Source organism: Pan troglodytes, chromosome 9, assembly GCF_028858775.2.
Source record: "Pan troglodytes isolate AG18354 chromosome 9, NHGRI_mPanTro3-v2.0_pri, whole genome shotgun sequence".
NCBI classification, from domain to species: Eukaryota; Metazoa; Chordata; class Mammalia; order Primates; family Hominidae; genus Pan; species Pan troglodytes.
In genome coordinates, this window is record NC_072407.2 from 50,560,592 (window position 1) to 50,580,149 (window position 19,558).

Here is a 19,558-nt window from a genome sequence, read left to right on the forward strand (position 1 = left end):
ATCAAGCCAGGCCAAATATACAGAAAGCACTGTTATCACAAATCTTAAGTTACAGATAAATACTAAGTACCTGTCTGGGCTGAAGGCCAATAAGAAGGTAGAGCGTGGACTATCCGGCAGTTCTACTCTCTGGGAGACAAAAAAAAAAAAAAAGTTAAAATACATGATTTGTAGACCATGGTTCACCGTATCTCAAAAGCACATTAACCATTCTAGATCAGTATTCACAGTGTAGGCTTAAAAACTGGAGACAATGATCAAGCTAAAAATTGAGAGAGATAAACCTAAATTACCTTCAGGAAAACTGTCTAGCTCTAAAGGAAAAAGATATCTCTAGCACATTAGTTCTTTCAAATTTACAAACAACTCCCTAAGTCAGATATGTCAACTCTCCCACACAAGATAAATATATCCCAACTCTCTGCTGTTAACCCATTCTAAGGTCTCATTCTACCATCACCAGCACAAATCCTATGTGAAATATAGCCATTTTCCTTACCTTGCCCTCCCATTTCATCCACCGGGTTTTATCTTCTACCAGCTCCTGCAGAAGCCGCTGAGCTCCCATGGCTCGAGCACCCCGTTCTCGCCCCCAGAGTATCCGGACAGCATTCTTTTCTGGGACAACCTTCATGGCGCTCAGTAGCCACTGTCACACCAGGCCCAGGAAATGAAGGAGCAAGTAACAGCTCCAACACACTGAAGCAGCTAAAATGAGGCCATACAGGTCCTTGTAAGTTGTCCTCATGGAAATCTAAGGAACAAAGAATAATGTCAAAGAACGACTTCTGCAACGAGAAGCTTCCAATTGCAAATACAATTCTAGCTCAAAAGGGAAATTATACTTTTCCTATTTAATGACACTTTCTCAGAAAAGACCCTTCCTCCCAGAATTTTTCTTCCAAAAATATTTCATACTTTCATATTCTCCATAGCTTAACCTTGTAGCTAAAGAAAGGATCAGGCCAAGCACAGTGGCTCACGCCTGTAATCCCCAAACTTTGGGAAGCCAAGGAGATTGGACTGCTTGAGGTCAGGAGTTTGAGACAGCCTGGCCAACATGGTGAAACCCCGTCTCTACTAAAATACAAAAATTAGCCAGGTGTGGTGGCAGGCACCTGTAATCCCAGCTACTCATCAGACTGAAGCAGGAGAATTGCTTGAACCCAGGAGGCAGAAGTTGCAGAGAGCTGAGATAGTGCCATTGCACTCCAGTGCCTGGGCGACAGAGCAAGACTCCATCTCAAAAAAAAAAAAAGATTATTTAGGAGTACCTTTCTCACTCATTTTCTCTTCTCCACTAAAGATCCAGGGTAGAGGACAGAGAAGGAAAGGGAAGGAGAAAAAAAAAAAAATCAGGCTCCTTTTCTCATCTACCACAAGACTTACAAGGAGAAAACTTATCAGAAATTAAAATTCTACTAAAATGGCAACTAGCAGCACAATACACACAAGTGTAATGATTAAAGAACAAATTGTGGTCTATACAATGGACTATGTAGCCTGATAAAATGGTATTTCAAAAGAATATCTACATATATACAGTGTTATCCACTGTGGCATTGTTTCTTTAGCTCCGCTATGAATGTTTTAAAAAATATAGGAAAGTTGAAAGAATGGTACAATAAACATACACTATTCTCCACCTAGACTCGAGAATTGTCAATATTTTGCCAAATTTGCCTCATCTATCTCCATGGATAGAGATATGGCTACATTGAGGTTGGTGGTTTTTTTTTGTATAATTTTGGAATTATTTCAGTAGGTATCAAGACACTTTAACCCTGCATATTTAATTCATTATGCAACTCCTAGGAAGAAGGACATTCTACCTCATAACCACAATAACAATACTATACCAATTATCATCTAATACTTCAATTATCATTCTAATTTTCCCCATTGTCCAAAAAATTTCATTTATGGTTGACTTAAAAAAAATCCAGAATCTAATCAAAACTCAAGCAACGACTTTGGACGTTTATGTCTCTTTAGTCTCCTTTATCCTAGAATGGCCTCCATGTTTTGTTTTGTTTATGTTTTCATTTATTTGTGACACTAGCTTTTCTTTCTTTTTTGGGGGGGTGGGGGACAGAGTCTCACTCTGTGGCCCCAGTTGGAGTGCAACAGCGCAATCTCGGCTCACTGCAACCTCTGCCTCCTGGGTTCATGCAATTCTCCTGCCTCAGCCTCCCGAGTAGCTGGGATTACAGGCATCTGCCACCACACCCAGCTAATTTTTGTATTTTTAGTAAAGACCAGGTTTTGCCATGTTGGCCAGGCTGTTCTTGAACTCCTGACCTCAGGTGATCCACCCGCCTCAGCCTCCCAAAATGCTGGGATTACAGGTGTGAGCTACTGCACCCAGCCGACACTAGCTTTTCTAAAAGATCAGGAGAGTTGACTTGTTAGAATGCCTTACATCCTAGACTCAACTGATTGTTTCCTCATAGTAGCATTTAGCTTGCCTCTCTATACCTTTATTTCCTGTAAACAGTAGGTTAGGTCTAAAACCTTCATTAGTTTAAATGTTTTTGGTGACAGTGCGTCACAGTTGATGTGCCTATATACCTCAAGGTGGAGTACATCAGGTGGCACATATTTTCAGACTGTACCATCATTAGTGATCATTTGTAGAAAGATGATTACTTGGTTGAGGTTGTTAAGAGCCAGACCTCTTTATAAAGGAATATCTCCCCCTTTACAATTAGCAATCTGTGGCAATTATTTGGCATCATGTAAATATCCTATTACTTCTCAACTTTTTACTTAATGGGTTAGCATTCATTGATGATTCTCTCTTGTACTTTTTTAATGGGGGGAGATGCTGAAAATATTGATTTTCTAATTCTATCATTATTTCTACATGTATTAGCTGGCTTTCTTGTACAAATAATAAATTTCCCTTAAAAATTGGTGCAGAGTAGTTACTACTTCTGTCTTATTGCTTACAATAGCAAAAACTGAGGATAACCAAGTGTCCATCTAAAGGGTACTGGATGACTAATCTATGGCAAGGAAGATTCTCTGGCTACTGATAAGAACAGATGTCCAGGCCAGGCGCAGTGGCTCACGCCTGTAATCCCAGCACTTTGGGAGGCCGAGACGGGCGGATCGCGAGGTCAGGAGATCGAGACCATCCTGGCTAACACAGTGAAACCACGTCTCTACTAAAAATACAAAAAAAAAAAAAAAAATAGCCAGACGTGGTGGCAGGAGACTGTAGTCCCAGCTACTCAGGAGGCTGAGGCAGGAGAATGGCATGAACTCGAGAGGCAGAGCTTGCAGTGAGCCAAGATCGCGCCACTGCACTCCAGCCTGGGCGACGGAGTGAGACTCCGCCTCAAAAAAAAAAAAAAAAAAAAAAGAATAGATGTCCAAAATATATTGTCGAGAGAGAAAAAAAGCAAGGTACAAAACAATATATCGAGTAAAGCTACCTTTGAATAAGAAGAAAAACTAATGGTAACACACTGGGGACTGGAGGGACTAGATAAATGGAAACAAAAATGGATGCAATACCTGTCAGTGTTTTTGAAATGGAATTTTAGTTAGTTTGTGGGGACTTTTTTTATTTTTATTTTTTAAAGAAACAGGGTATCACTCTATCACCCAGGCTGGAGTGCGATGGTGCAATCATGGCTCACTGCAGCCTCAAAGTGCTGGGCTCAAGCAATCCTCCTGCCTCAGCCTCCAGAGTAGCTAACTTTTAAAATTATTTTAAAGATGGGGTCTCACTATGTTGCCCAGGCTGGTGCAAACCACTGCACTAGGTGCTGAAATTTTAGTTTTTGAAAAAGGTAAATCTGTTATCTTTATCAAAAATTTTGTTTAAAATATTAAACGACACCAGGCGCGATGGCTCACGCCTGTAATCCCAGAACTTTGGGAGGCCAAGGTGGGCAGATCACCTGAGGTCAGGAGTTCAAGACTAGCCTGGCCAACATGGCAAAACCTACTCTACTAAAAATACAAAATTTACTCTACTAAAAAGACAAAAATTAGGCCAGGTGCAGTGGCTCATGCCTGTAATCTCAGCACTTTGGGAGGCCAAGGCAGGCGGATCACCTGAGGTCAGGAGTTCGAGACCAGCCTGGTCAACATGGTGAAACCCCATCTCTACTAAAAATACAAAAATTAGCCAGGCGTGGTGGCAGGCACCAGTAATCCCAGCTACTTGGGAGGCTGAGGCTGGAGAATTGCTTGAACCCAGGAGGCGGAGGTTGTAGTGAGCCGAGATCGCACCACTGCACTCCGGCCTGGGTGACAGAGTGAAACTCCATCTCCAAAAAAAAAATTAACCAATTAATTAATCAAAAAAATAAATTAAATTAAATATTAAATGAGGCCAGGCATGGTGGCTCACGCCTATAATCCCAGCACTTTGGAAGGCCGAGGCAGGCAGATCACTTGAGGTCAGGAGTTCGGTATCAGCCTGGCCAACATGGCGAAACCCCATCTCTACTGAAAATACAAAAATTAGTCGGGCGTGGTGGTGCACACCTGTAATCCCAGCTACTTGGGAGGCTGAGGCATGAGAATCGCTTGAACCCAGGAGGCTGAGGTTGTAGTGAGCCGAGATGGCACCACTGCACTCCAGCTTGAGTGACAGAGTGAGACTCCATCTCAAAAAAAAAAAAAAAAAAAAAAAAAAGGCCAGGCACGGTAGCTCACACCTGTAATCCCAGCACTTTGGGAGGCTGAGGTGGGTGGATAACAAGTTCAAGAGATCGAGACCATCCTGGCCAACATGGTGAAACCCCGTCTCTACTAAAAATACAAAAGTTAGCTAGGCGTGATGGTACACGCCTGTAATCCCAGCTACTCAGGGGGCTGAGGCGGGAGAATCACTTGAACCCAGGAGGCAGAGGTTGCAGTGAGCCGTGCCATTGCACTCCAGCCTGGGCAACAGAGCGAGATTCTGTCTCAAAAAAAAAAAAAAAAAAAATTAAATTATGCGGTAAGTACATGTTAAGTGAAAAAAGAACACAAAATTCTATATGCAGTATTAATCCCAACTTTGTTTAAAAAATATTAGGAGAAAAAGGATACAAAAGAAATACAATAAATACTAACCATGGTTGTCTCTCAGTAGTGGCATTATTGGTGATTTAATAATTTTAATAGGCAAGTTTCTATTTTTTTTTCACTTTTTAATTTTAAAAATTATTATTACCAGAAGCCCAAACCTCACCACTCACTTTTTTTCTTTTTTGAGACAGAGTCTCGCTCCGTCACCCAGGCTGGAGTGCAATGGTGCGATCTCGGCTCACTGCAACCTCTGCCTCCTGGGTTCAGGTAATTCTGTTTCAGCCTCCCGAGTAGCTGGGACTACAGGCGCCTGCCACCAAGCCCGGCTAATTTTTGTATTTTTAGTAGAGATAGGGTTTCACCATGTTGGTCAGGCTGGTCTCGAACTCCTGACCTCAGGTGATCCACCCGCCTCAGCCTCCCAAAGTGCTGGGATTACAAGCGTGAGCCACCACGCCCGGCCACCATTCACTTTTTTAAAAAGTAATAACTATTTATTGTAAAAAGCCAAACAATAATTGGCTCTTTACATTTCACAAAAGGCTGCAATCTAAAGAGTACACAACCAGATGTATCCAAATACAGACAGAAAAAAAACATTAACAGCCTGTGTTGAAGGAGTTCTCTCACTGGAGTACTAAGATGTAAAAGTCAGAAAGATTTCACAGCAAGAAAACACCAAGTTTGGCCAGGTGCAGTGGCTCACACCTGTAATCCCAGCACTTTGGGAGGCCAAGGCGGGCAGATCACAAGGTCAGAAGTTCGAGACCAGCCTGGCCAACATAGTGAAACCCTGTCTCTACTAAAAATACAAAAATTAGCCAGGCGTGGTAGCTCATGCCTGTAGTCCCAGCTACTCGGGAAACTAAGTTGGGAGAATCGCTTGGACCTGGAAGGTGGAGCTTTCAGTGAGCTGAGACTGTGCCATTGTACTTCAGCCTGGGTGACAGAGTGGGACTCCATCTCAAAAAAAAAAAACACAAACACAAAAACAAAAAAACTCACCAAGTTCCTAGTCCTACACAGCACAGAGTTACCTAAGGAGTGACAAAGAAACAAATTCTAGCCTGCATCCTCATGATACAGCTCTCATCACTTATTAGTGCATAAATATGTACTGAAAATATCAACATTTTCAGGCCAACTTCCTGAATAGGCTAAGGATGAACTAACTGGAAGGAAATCATCTCCTTAGTAACCCTGACAACTCATAGATTAGGATCAGAAATCTAGACCTGAACCCAGGGTAGCCCTTCGGTCAAACTGCCACATAAGTGATTAATTACTAACCAGGAAAGTGCCAAAAATACAGTTCCTATTAGTTTACCTTAACCCTCTACTGCAATTCTTTTACCCAATATAAAAAAGTTCAGAAGAAACATCTTGAGAGTCCTTTGTCTTAACAGTGCAATATAAAAGCACTTTCAAAGAAATACACTTAAACCATTTATAATCTTACAAGGTGTGGTGGAAACAGCAGCAGTCCAATTCCTAAAAATAAAAAATAAAAAAAACCGACCTTCTGACCTCCTGTTACTCAAGAGGAACAATAAAATACAGGTCACAAGTACTGTATGACTCAGAAAACTGTGATGCAACCTCAGATTCCTACAGGATTCAGAAAGGGGAAAGAGTAGCTACAAATATCAATACCAAGAAAAAAATCAAAGGATCAGGATTACCAAACAACATTTCTATCAATTTCCAGGGACCTAAACACACTAACAGCTCAAACAAGAGAAAGCTTTACTGATGGGAAGAAGTTAGAGGGAGTAAAACAATTACACAATCTCTCTTTCATCTGAAGAAAAATATTTGCTGTTGCTTTAAAAGGATGAGGGACTTCTCTCCTGATATGCTCTTACCAGCCACCTGAGAAGAGATTTTACTGTGTTCCCGGTAAAGAACAAAGGGAGCTAAGTCAAACTGAAGTCACACAGGGCTGCTGATGAGGAGGAAATGCCAGTCAATTGTGTTTTTCATTCCTCTTTTAAAAAGGAAGAAGAAACAAGTTTCCCAATCTGTCCCTTAAAGTAAAGCAGACTGAGACAAAGGTTACCAAGAATAGTCTTTGTGATACCGTCACACAGTCCCCAAAATCAATTCTCAATCACCAAAAGCTTATCCAAGTAGAAGCAAAAGACATGGCTAGGATATGTACATAAGACAAATGCCGGTCAGGCACGGTGGGAGGCCAAGGTGGGAAGGTTGCTTGAGTCCAGGAGGTCAAGACTACAGTGAGCCATGATTGCACCGCTGCACTCTTCAGCCCAGGTAATAGAGTGAGACCCTGTCTTAAAAAAACAAACAAAAAAAAAGACAAATGCCAAGATTCCATCCCATTTCCACACACACATACTCCCACTCCCAATAACATGACTGAGTACTCTCCAAAGGTGAGAAGGCAATCACCTTTCCAGATTTTCTCTATTTAATTCTAAGAGACAATTATATTTAACAACTACTCATAAAAACCATCTAGAGAGTATGTCACAACCCAGTGGGAATTAGAAGTTAGATTTAGAGGTTCCTTGTGCAATCTGATTATCTTATGCCAGGAATTTTACTCCACCTTCTAGCTATACGACTTTGGGGATACTTAACCTCTTTGAGGCTTCGTTTCGTCCTCTGTAAAACATGATCACAATGTCTGCTTCATAGGGTTGTTATGAGACTCCAAATAAGAAAACAGCTGTGGAAATATGAATCTTGTTTCTGTTGTTTTTATTACTATTGAATCCTCTCTGAGGTTCACTATGGTTTCCCTCACCAAACAATAGGGCCAACTGAAACCCCAGAGACACCACAATTCCCAAGAGTAGCAGATTTCTAAGAATTATGTCAAAGGCTGTTACCAGAAAACAAAGTAAAAAGTGCTCAGGGAGAAAATAAAGTATGTTTATGTGGCAAAAGTAATTCATTGTGATTTGGGCTCCCTCTACATAGTTTAGTAAAGTGAATTAAAAACCAGAACCAACAATTTAGAGCTGTATCTAAAACCTGACTAATAATTCATACCCCAAATCTTCCCCTTCCTATTGCATTTAGGAGTGTGATTCAGAAACCTACAGACCTGCAAGAAGCTGTTAAAATGGAGTCCAATCTCCTTATTTATTTGAGTAACTGCATCTCTCTTCCACTTCACTATGCTCATGTGGGCAAAGTCTAAGAGTCAAACCAACCATGTAATACTGACATATATTCCATAACTTGATTTAACCCAAGGATATAATTATTTTTAAAAAAATCCTTTAAATACTAATTCTAAGACCACTTGCATAAGTAAAGTTCACCCAAATGGAAAATTAACTACAAAATTTCAGGCTTTTAATTAGAAGCCTAAAACTGCCCCAGTACTCTTTGGAAACTCCATATGGATGGAAATACACAGGGTTTTCTACGACTGGCAGCTTTGTTTTTATTAATAGGACTTTCCTACGGCCATTTCAGGATACTTCAAGTAACATCATATAGAACCAAAGTTCAAACTGTAAGCACCACAAGCCAGCACCCACACCTGACTCCATACAGCTCTTGTGTGACTCTTACACTAGACTGAATTTACAGGGGTACAGAGAATGTGGGGAAAAGCATCATAAATTTAGAACAGTAAACAACACATTCCGAAGGCAAACACACCTAGAAGCGGAAAAACTCCAACTATTCCCTGAATTGTGTATCTATTGTGTGCAAAAGATATCCAAGGATATGGCAAAGTGCTAACTGGTTAACTCTAGATGGAGAAGTCATGAGTGATATTTATTTTATTGTTATTATCCATAACATCCAAATTAGAGTCAATATGTATAGTCATATATATGGGCCCCGCAGTCAGAATGGTTGATTGAATTCCAGCTCCATCCTTTTCCTGGTATATGATGGTATCTTGATTTCTAGGAATAGTTACTTAACCTGACTGTACCTTAGCTTCCTCATCCATAAAATGTGACTATTGATAGTATGTATATCACAGGGCTACCACAAGGATCAAAATATTTACCATATGAAAAATGCTTATAGTAGAATAATAGCTTCATTCTGTAATGAAGAATTAGTATGAAAATGGTAATAAGGGCTGGTTGCGGTGGCTCATGCCTGTAATCCCAGCACCTTGGGAGGCTGAGGCGGGTGGATCACCTGAGGTCAGGAGTTCAAGACCAGCCTGACCAACATGGAGAAACCCTGTCTCTACTAAAAATACAAAATTAGCCAGGCATGGTGGTGCATGCCTGTAATCCCAGCTACTTAGGAGGCTGAGGCAGGAGAATCGCTTGAACCCGGGAGGTGGAAGTTGTGGTGAGCAGAGATCGTGCCATTAGTACTCCAGCCTGGGCAACAAGAGTGAAACTCCATCTCAAAAAAAAAAAAAAAAATTAGCCGGGCATGGTGACATGTGCCTGTAGTCCCAGCTACTCAGGAGGCTGAGGCAGGAGAATCACTTAAACCTGGGACACAGAGGTTGCAGTGAGCCGAGATCACACCACTGTACTCCAGCCTGGGGGAGAGAGTGAGACTCCATCTCAAAAAAAAAAAAAAAGAAAGAAAGAAAGAAAATGGTAATAAGAACACACAATATTTAATTTCTAAAAATAAAAAGTTTAGGCCACAAAGCCCTGTAAACAGTCAGACAAATTAAATTTAAAACAAATTCTTCTAGGCAAAATGAGACCGTCCACTGTAGAGGTCTCCAAACCATTTCATATAAAAGATCTTACCACTGTCACCTTTTTAAAAACAAAAAATAAAACCAGCCAGGCACAGTGGCTCACACCTGTAATCCCTGCCCTGGGAGGTTGAGGTGGGAGGATTGTTTGAGTCCAGGAAATCAAGATCAGCCTGGTCAACATAGTGAGACCCCTGCCTCTACAAAAATTGTTTAAAATTAGCTAGGCATGGTGGCATGTGCCTGTGGTTCCAGCTACTCGGAAGGCTGAGGTGGGAGGATAGCCTGAGCCCAGGAGGTCAAGGCTGCAGTGAGCCCTGATCATGCCACCACACTCCAGCCTGGGTGACAGAGCAAGGCCCTGACTCAAAAAACAAACAAACATAGCCCAGCATGGTGATGCATGCCTGTACTAACAGCTACTGGAGAGGCCGAGGCAAGAGAATCACTTGAACCCAGGAGGTGGGGTTGCAGTAAGCCCAGCTTGTGCCACTGCACTCCAGCCTCGGCGACTGAGCAAGACTCGGAGAGGACCTGCATGATAAGATACCATGTGGAGAGAGAGAAGCCACGTGGAAGACTATCAAGATACCAAGCAAATGAGTGAAACCTTCTTAGACCTTCTAACCGAGCCCAACCACCAGCTGAACGCAGACGAACAAAGCACAACTGATGTTACACAGGGGAGAAGGACCATCCAGACAAGTCCTGCCCAAATTCCTAACCCGAGTAATTATGAGACAAAATAAATCTTTATTGTTTTAAGCCACCAATTTTGTGGTGGTTTTTGTACATCAATAGATAACTAAAACACTACTAACCTAATATCGCCGGGCGCAGTCGCTCACACCTATAATCCCAGCACTTTGGGAGGCCGAGGCAGGCAGATCACGAGGTTAGGAGTGCGAGACCAGCCTGATCAAAACGGTGAAACCCCAGCTCTACTAAAAACACCAAAATTAGCTGGGCATGGTGGCACACGCCTGTAATCCCAGCTACTCAGGAGGCTGAGGTAGGAGAATCGCTTGAACCCGGGAGGTGGAGGTTGCAATGAGCTGAGATCCCACCACTGCAATCCAGCCTGGGTGACACAGCCAGACTCCCTCTCAAAAAAAAAAAAAAAACCACTACCTACCTAGTATCTACTAATATCTAGCTGACAAATATCAAGAATTTTCTACAGAAAACCCACTATCTGCTCAATACTCTAACAAGAAATTTTTCTGAAAATATGGAAATTAATAAATTTAGGTAACCAAAGATATCTCAAAATAAATTTATTTTATCACACTGGTAATCCTTTCTTAGGACTCGTTCTTCCTAAGTAGATTATAAACTCTGTGAGGGCAAAAAACATGTCTGTCATAGTCCCAGTACCTAGCACAATGTCTAGCGTAGAAGAGCATGAGTATGTGTATTTACTTATATTCAGAGTTGTGAAAAGATCCCAGATGAACCCAAAACTATCATCAACAGCAATATCTAGAGTTTTAAAAAGTGTGGTGGTTATGAGTTCAAAGTCATAAATTCAATTTCTACAAGTCAAATACCTTAAAAAGAAAAACCTAAGCCGGGTGCAGTGGCTCACTCCCAGCACTTTGGGAGGCTGAGGCGGGTGGATCACCTGAGGTCAGGAGTTCGAGACCAGCCTGGCCAACATGGTGAAACCCCGTCTCTACTAAAAATGCAAAAATTAGATGGGCGTGGTGGCACGCCCCTGTAATCCCAGCTACTCGGGAGACTGAGGTGGGAGAATTGCTTGAACTCGGGAGGCAGAGGTTGCAGTGAGCCGAGATCACGCCACTGTACTCTGCCTGGATGACAGAGTGAGACCCTGTCTCAAAAAAAAAAAAGAAAGAAAAGAAAAGTAAAGACAAGGCTTTGCACCATTACCAACCTAATTTCAGCCAGTCATTTCATTACGCACATGTCATTGATCACGAGAGGGCCAGGCAAGAGAGTAAGCAAAGGACTAATCCATCACTACCTCAACTATAAGTAGGGAAGAAGAAAGAAAAATAACCTCAAAAATGGCAGTAAAATTTTTTTAATCCTCCTATTTGAAACACAGAGTATTAAGAACAAAGTACAGAGGCAGTGGATATTCTGATAGCAGAGATGAGAATATGGGATATTACACCTTTCGAGCTTGAGAATACTAAATACAAAACCTTCATCCTAATTTACTCCCTAAGAAAGCTGATCCTGCAATCTGGGGATATAGGAGTATCAGTCAAGTCTATAACAAGAATCAGTGATTTAATAAATAAAGATAAGACTAAGAGGTAAGAAGCTTTAATAACTGATTTTTATCGCTGGCTTGTTATATAATCTTGGACAAATCATATCCTCGCTGAATTTCAAGTTTTCCTCCAATATGTAAACTGAAAGTAATAATACCTTCCTTCTATCTTAAAGGAATAAAATCCTTGGAGAATCTTAGGGGAAATGGGTTATAAAATTTCAAGACAAGATTATTACTTTTCAAAGTAAAACTCAAGATAGAACAATAACCAGAGTATATGATAAACAGAAGTTCACACAAAGAAGTCTGGCACCTACAGTTCTAAGAGAAAGATTGCAAAGGAAACTACAGTGATTATTTAAAAACCACAGATTACATTATCTGTAATTAACCACCTGACAAATTGAAAACAAATAATTCAACAGAACTAAGATCAATCAATTAAAATTATACACAGTCCCTTTCTTTATAAGAAGCCAAAATCCCAGAAATAAACTGTCAACAGACAGAACCTGCACCTCTACTGCACACAGGCAGCAGCATTAGTTTTTTATATATAAACTCAAAATAAGACCGACCTCTGTATAGGATATATCACAAATGGGCTAACAATTTTACAAAATGTTTTGAAGATACAAAACTGAGTAAATTCTAATTACTGTAACTATAATAAGGGGGGAGAAGTGAAGCACCAGCTTTCCTGCTACAGATTTTGCTTACTAGAGCTTTCTAAAGTAACTCACAATGATGCTGCCTAATGTCTGAAACACGGGAAAGCTTGTGCTCAAAACAAAGTGTGATCAAAACCGGAAATAGAAAGCCATAAGACCCAAATTTGAGACTGACAATTTTCCTTACTCCCACTTACCTCAGAAGGATGAAGAAAAAAGAAACGGAAGTTTTATCTGCAAATTATTCTGGAGAAAACAGTGTGCTGAGAACACAAGAACTCCTAAAAACGGAAGGAAGAACAACGAGGAAAGCACTAAACCAAGAAGAAACTGAAGCTCAATTTTTTGGTTTCAAGCTATCAAAAGAATCAAGAAGACCAAGAAGGCTACTCTTAGATGTACAGAAATGGCAAAAGATTTCCTATTAGCAAGCAACAAAAAAAGAGCAGCTTCTGATGGAAGAAATTTCAGAGGCAAAACAGCTTAACCCCAGAAACGGAAACTGAAACCAGCTGCCTCAAACAGACCTAATGACTTTGGCAACAATATACCTTTCAACCACCAACAATATCAGGAGGCTGGAGTAGGGCTGATTTCAAATCATAAAGGATCACATCTTTCTATTCTCTGCATAGTCTTTAAGAATCCAACTCCTTCCTGGGAGCACCACATTGCCCTCAATTCTTCCTGGAAACCCCTGGAGCTACAGCAAGAATATTGTTGGGCCAGGCGCAGTGGCTCACACCTGTAATCCCAGCACTTTAAGAGGCCAAGGCAGGTGGATCACCTGAGGTCAGGAGTTCGAGACTAGCCTGGCCAACACGGTGAAACCCTGTCTCTACTAAAAATACAAAAATTAGCTGGGCGTGGTGTCACGCGCCTGTAATCCCAGCTACTCCGAAGGCTGAGGCAGGAGAATCGCTTGAACCTAGGAGGTGGAGGTTGCAGTGAGCCGAGATCATGCCATTGCACTCCAGCCTAGGTAACAAAGTGAGACTCCATCTCAAAAAAAAAAGGAAAGAATATTGTCAGAAAAAAAAAAAAGCTTTGAGAACATTAACCCAGGAATCTTCACAAGTCCTAGGACAGATGTGATTACTCATCAGACAAATAAGAAAAACAAAACCTGGAAGAGGTTAAGAAATTCATCTACATTCACAGATGAGTCGGGAGCCAAAGCAGGATTTGAATTCAGGCTTTTCCTTCAGTTAGTATCAGAGCTACACTCCCAGTCCTTGCTTGGCTTAGTAGATACTGTGTTCAGTGTTTTCCAGTCTTAGAGTCAGCCCAGGTCAGGTTCTTGGCTGACTAAAATAGGGAAAGAAAAAATTTCCCTCGAGGCTTCAAGAAAAGAAGTCAAATTATTAAACACAGAGTTCTTATGCTAAAAGGCCGACATGCCACCCTACCATGCCAATCACATTTCTTAGCCAATCAAAAGAAGGCATTAGATTTAAGAACCTAGTTATTTAAATCTGAGTAGAAGCTGGATTCCATTTCCCCAACTTTCCAAATAAAGAACACTTAAAGATGGGGAAGGATGTAAAAGCACTGATAAATAACCAACAAGCATTGATTAAGCAGATATTATGTTGGCACTGTTCTAGGCACTGAGGATACTATAGTAAAGAAGAACATTCTTGCCCCCCAAAAGCTTATGTGATTTTTATATAATTAAATATTAACAATACTTTCAAGTACTGAAAAAGGCTAGAAAGAAAATATGGCAGGTGAAAGAAAACAACACACACACCCTTTTACCTGGGGTGGCCAGAGAAAGCCTCTCTGAGATGACATTTGAGTTAAGACTGGCATCTTGAAATAGAAACCTTGAGAAAAGAGGCAGGTGAAAAAAATATTTCAAGGAGAATGAGGAGTACCAAGTACTAAGGTCCCTAACACGTAAGCTTAGCGCATGTGAAGGCCGGAAATAAGGCCAACATGGCTGGAGCACCACCAACAAGGAAGAGAATAAAGATAGGTTGGTACCAGCAGACCATGATAAAATTTGGATTTTATTAAGTGTAATGGGTTACTATTAGAGGATTTTAGCTAAGGAAATGACAAGATGATGGGAATTTGGGCCAGGGTTATAGCAATATAAGAGATGAATAGTCATACTCAGAATATATTTTGGAGAAACAGCTAAGGGAATTACAGATGCATTGTATTTGAGGTGTGAGAGAGAAATGAAGAGTGATTACTAAGTTTTGGGCCTAAGTCCCAAGTGGATATGGAGACACTTATTGAGAAGGGTTCTACTATATGTGTTATGTTTGCGGGTGGGGGAGCAGATTAAAGGGAGAAATCAATAGTTTAGGATCACTTTCTATTTTTCTATGAATATGAGCCTGAGAAAATATGAATTAATTCAGGAGAAACTTAAATTTTTCCTATAAATTAATAGTATAATAAATATAATGCAACATTGGTTCTTTTTTTTTTTTGAGAAGGAGTTTCACTCTTGTTGCCCACGCTGGAGTGCAATGGCATGATCTCGACTCACTGCAATCTCCGCCTCCCAGGTTCAAGCGATTCTTCTACCTCAGCCTCCTGAGTAGCTGGGATTACAGGCACATGCCACCACACCTAATTTTTTATATTTTTAGTGGAAACAGGGTTTCACCATGTTAGCCAAGCTGGTCTCAAACTCCTGACCTCAGGTGATCTGCTGCCTTGCCATCCCAATATGCTGAAACTACCGTGCCTGGCCTGCTTCCTATTCTTAAATAATTATACATAACATTTGAGAGCCAAGCAAGGTAGATCACACCTGTAACCCAGCTAACTCAGGAGGCTAATGGAGGAGAACTGCTTGAGTCCAGGAGTTCAAGACCAGCCTGCAACATAGAGAACATAGACCTCATCTCTTTTTTTTGTTTGTTTTTGTCAACCAGGCTGAAGTGTAGTGGCAGGATCTCAACTGAACTGCAGACTTGACTTCCCAGGAGTAAGTGATCTTCCCATCTCGGCCTCCCCAGAAGCTGGGACTACAGGTGTATATAACTACACCCCAGTAATTTTCTTTATTTTTTGTAGAGACAAGGTTTCACTATGTGCCCAGGCTGGTCTCAAACTCCTGGGCTCAAGGAATCCTCCCACCTCAGCCTCCCAAAGTGCTGGGATTACACGCATGAGCCACACGGCACCCTGATGAGAAACCTCATTTCTTTAAAAGAAACCATCAGCCAGGTGCAGTGGCTCATGCCTGTAATTCCAGAACTTTAGGAAACAGAGGCGGCCAGATCACTTGAAATCAGGAGTTTGAGACCAGCCTGGCCAATGTAGTGAAACCCCGTCTCTACTAAAAATATGAAAATTAGCTGGGTATAGTGGCACACACCTGTAATCCCAGGAACTCGGGAGGCCGAGACAGGAGAATTCACTTGAACCTAGGAGACGGTAGTTGCAGTGAGCCAAGATCACACCACTGCACTCCAGGCTAGTCTGGCAACAAAGCGAGACTGTCTCAAAAAAAAAAAAAAAAAAAGGCCAGGCGTGGTGGCTCACATCTGTAATCTCAGCACTTTGGGAGGCTGGGGTGTGTGGATCACCTGAAGTCAGGAGTTTGAGACCAGCCTGACCAACATGGAGAAACCCCGTCTCTACTAAAAATACAAAATTAGCCAGGCATGGTGGCGCATGCCTGTAATCCCAACTACTTGGGAGGCTGAGGCAGGAGAATCGCTTCAACCCGGGAGGCAGAGGTTGCAGTGAGCCGAGATGGCGCCATTGCACTCCACTCTGGGCAACAAGAGCAAAACTCCGTCTCAAAAAAAAAAAAAAAAAAAGTAAGAGCAATCTTAAAGCCTTCTTAAGTACATGGCAGAAAAATCCCAGTATTAAAAAAAAAAAAAAAAGAGAAATCCCAGTATGTATCCAATTACATATGAACTGATAAAGACAAGTGATAGAATATAACACATATATATACTTAAAGCAACATATTATCTAATATTCATTGAACATTTGCTACACACTTGGTAGTGCTAAACACTTTATCTCACTTTTTCCTCACAATGATACTATGAAGATGGGTACTGTTATTTCCATTTCACAGATCAGAAAACCAGGCATAAAGAGGCTAAATGATTTACCTAAGTGAAGGAGAGATTCAAAGTCAAATCTGTTGCCAAATGAGCAGTATTGTATAGTGCTCTAACCATTATACAATACTGCTTCTATAAAATACAGAAAAAGAAAAAAAAAAGCTCTTTTCATGTCCTCACACCTAGAAAGTCATAATTAGAAAGAGCTGATTCAAGAGATGAGGAGAGGGAGAAAGAATTAGTAAATCTGAATGAATCTGAGTCAGAACACAGTGACTCATGCTATAACCTTGGACAAATTCTATAATATCCATGCCTCAACCTATCTATCTAAAGAAGGGGCTAACCTCACTGGAGGTTAACTATTATTTGCCTCCTAGTGGGCTATGAATATTAATTAGTATTTGTAATATATACACAGATCATCAGATGAGACAAGGAAAACTATACATTATTATTTCTTCGATATCTACAGCAAAGCACCAGAAATCACGGTAAATAAGTTATGTGCACCAAGAATGTAGAGTGTGAGTACTCTACAAATAAATCATGGCCAGGTGCAGAGGCTCATGCCTGTAATCCCACCACTTTAGGAGGCCAAGGCTGGAAGATCACTTGAGTCCAAGGTTCGAGACCAGCCTGGGCATCATGGCAAAACCTCATCTCTACAAAAAAATATAAAAATTAGCTGGGCATGGTGGCATTCGCCTGTAGTTCCAGTTACTCAGGAGGCTGAGGTGGGAGAATCATTTGAGCCCAGGAGGTGAAGGTTGCAATGAGCCGAGTTTATGCCATTGCACTCCAGCCTGGGAGACAGAGAAAAATTCCCTCTAAAAAAAAAACGAAAAGGAAAAAGAACCACATAATTTGTCATTTTACTTCTGTTTTCCTTTTTTTTTTAATTAAAAAAATCAATATACATCACATGAATCAGCAACTGCATGCTTGGGCATTTATCCAGAAAAATGATAACTTATGTTCAGACAAAAACTTGTTATCAGCTGGGTGCAGTGGCTCACACCTAGAATCCCAGCACTTTGGGAAGGTGAGGTGGGCAGATCACTTGAGCCCAAGAGTTCAAGACCAGCCTGGGCAACATGGCAAAACCCTGTCTCTACATAAACAAAAAAAATTAGCCGGGTGTGGTGGCATGTACCTGTGGTCCCAGTTACTCAGGAGGCAGAGGTGGCAGGATCACTTCAGCCTGAGAGGCGGAGGTTGCAATGAACTGAGATCATGCCACCATACTCCAACCTGGGCTCAGAGCCAGATCATGTCTCAAAAAAACACGTGTATAAAAATGTTAACAGCAGTTTTATTCATAGTAGCCAAAAAATTTATAAAAATTCAGATTTTTTTTTTTCAGAAGGGGTCTCCCTCTGTCGCCCAGGCTGGAGTGGGTAGCATGACCAATCTTTGCTCACTGCACCCTCCACCTCCCAGGCTCAAGTGATCCTCCCACCTCAGCCACCCAAGTAGCTGCGCCCACAGGTGTGTGCCATCACATCGGCTAATTTTTTTTGTATTTTTAGTAAAGACAGATTGCCCAGGCTGGTCTCAAAGCAATCTGCCAGCCTCAGCCTCCCAAAGTGCTGGGAACACAGGTGTGAGCCACCGTGCCCAGCCAGATGTCTTTCAATGGGTAAAGGATTAAACAAACTACAGTACATCCAAACCATGAAATACTGTGTAGCAATTAAAAAGAGTGGAACTGGTCAGGGCGCTGGCTCACACCTTTAATCCCAGCACTCTGGGAGGCCGAGGAGGGTGGATCACCTGAGGTCAGGAGTTCGAGACTGGTCTGCCCAACACGGTGAAACCCGTCTCTACTAAAAATACAAAAACTAGCTGGCCATGGTGGCGGGCACCTGTAGTCCCAGCTACCGGGGTGGCTGAGGCAGGAGAATCGCTTGAACCCAGGAGGCAGAGGTTGCAGTGAGCCGAGATTGAGCCACGGCACTCCAGCCTGGGTGACACAGCGAGACTACATCTCAAGAAAAAAAAAAAAGAGTGGAGCTATTGATAATATAACTTGGATGAATCTCAAGAGAATTATGCTGAGTGAAAAAGGCCAATCCAAATGGTTACATTCTATATAATTCCATTTATACAACATTCTTAAAATGACAAAGAGAGACATTAATGGTTGAAAGATTACAGACGGGACCGGGGGGTGAGGATTGAGCTACCTACCCCCTGAAGGCATTCTCCCTGGATCTTCTGGGCAAAGCTTCATTGCAACTTTATCCACTGTGAAACTCCCTTTGCAAAAATTGTAACAGTAAGAAAAGTATGACAGTGAAAAAGATCTGACCTAACCAATCCATCTTGCCTTTAACTGCCCTTGGTCATTCCTGTGCGTAGGACAAGCTAACTTTGGGAGAAATTTAGTTTACAGTTTAAATGATAATAGCCCTTCTTAAAACTAAACCGCCATTGTAAAACTAATAAAAGGCCCCAAGTTTAGGATTATGAGAGGGGCCTGAACTCTGCTAAAATGTAAGCATTATGAACCCAGGAGGCGGAGGGTGCAGTGATCAGAGATCGCACCACTGCACTCTGGCATGGGCAACAGAGTGAGCCCTGTCTCAAGAAAATAAATAAAATTAAAATAAATAAAAATGTAAGCATATTAAATAGTGTTTGTTTGTTTGTTTGTTTGTTTGTTTGAGACAGAGTCTTGCTCTGTAGCCCAGACTGGAGTGCAGTGGTCCCATCTCGACTTACTGCAGCCTCCGCTTTCCGGATTCAAGCTATTCTCATGCCTCAGCCTCCCGAGCAGCTGGAATTACAGGTCCACACCACAACACCCAGTTAATTTTTGTATTTTTAGTAGAAACGTGGTTTCACCATTTTGGCCAGACTGGTCTCGAACTCCTGACCTCTGGAGATCCACCCA

General features: G+C 41.5%; 1 protein-coding gene across 8 annotated transcripts in view; it reads right to left on the reverse strand.

The window, feature by feature from the left end:
* AMBRA1 (autophagy and beclin 1 regulator 1) overlaps window positions 1-19,558 on the reverse strand; it is a 204,010-nt gene that overhangs the window by 154,583 nt on the left and 29,869 nt on the right. For all 8 annotated transcript variants that reach the window (XM_024347087.3, XM_009460324.4, XM_009460323.4 and 5 more), the window contains exons 2-3: window positions 500-754; window positions 71-129 (exon numbers count right to left, since the gene is read on the reverse strand). In XM_024347087.3, coding sequence (XP_024202855.1) covers window positions 71-129; window positions 500-634 — 194 coding nt within the window. In that variant the 5' untranslated portion in view covers window positions 635-754. The remainder of the gene's footprint in view (window positions 1-70; window positions 130-499; window positions 755-19,558) is intronic.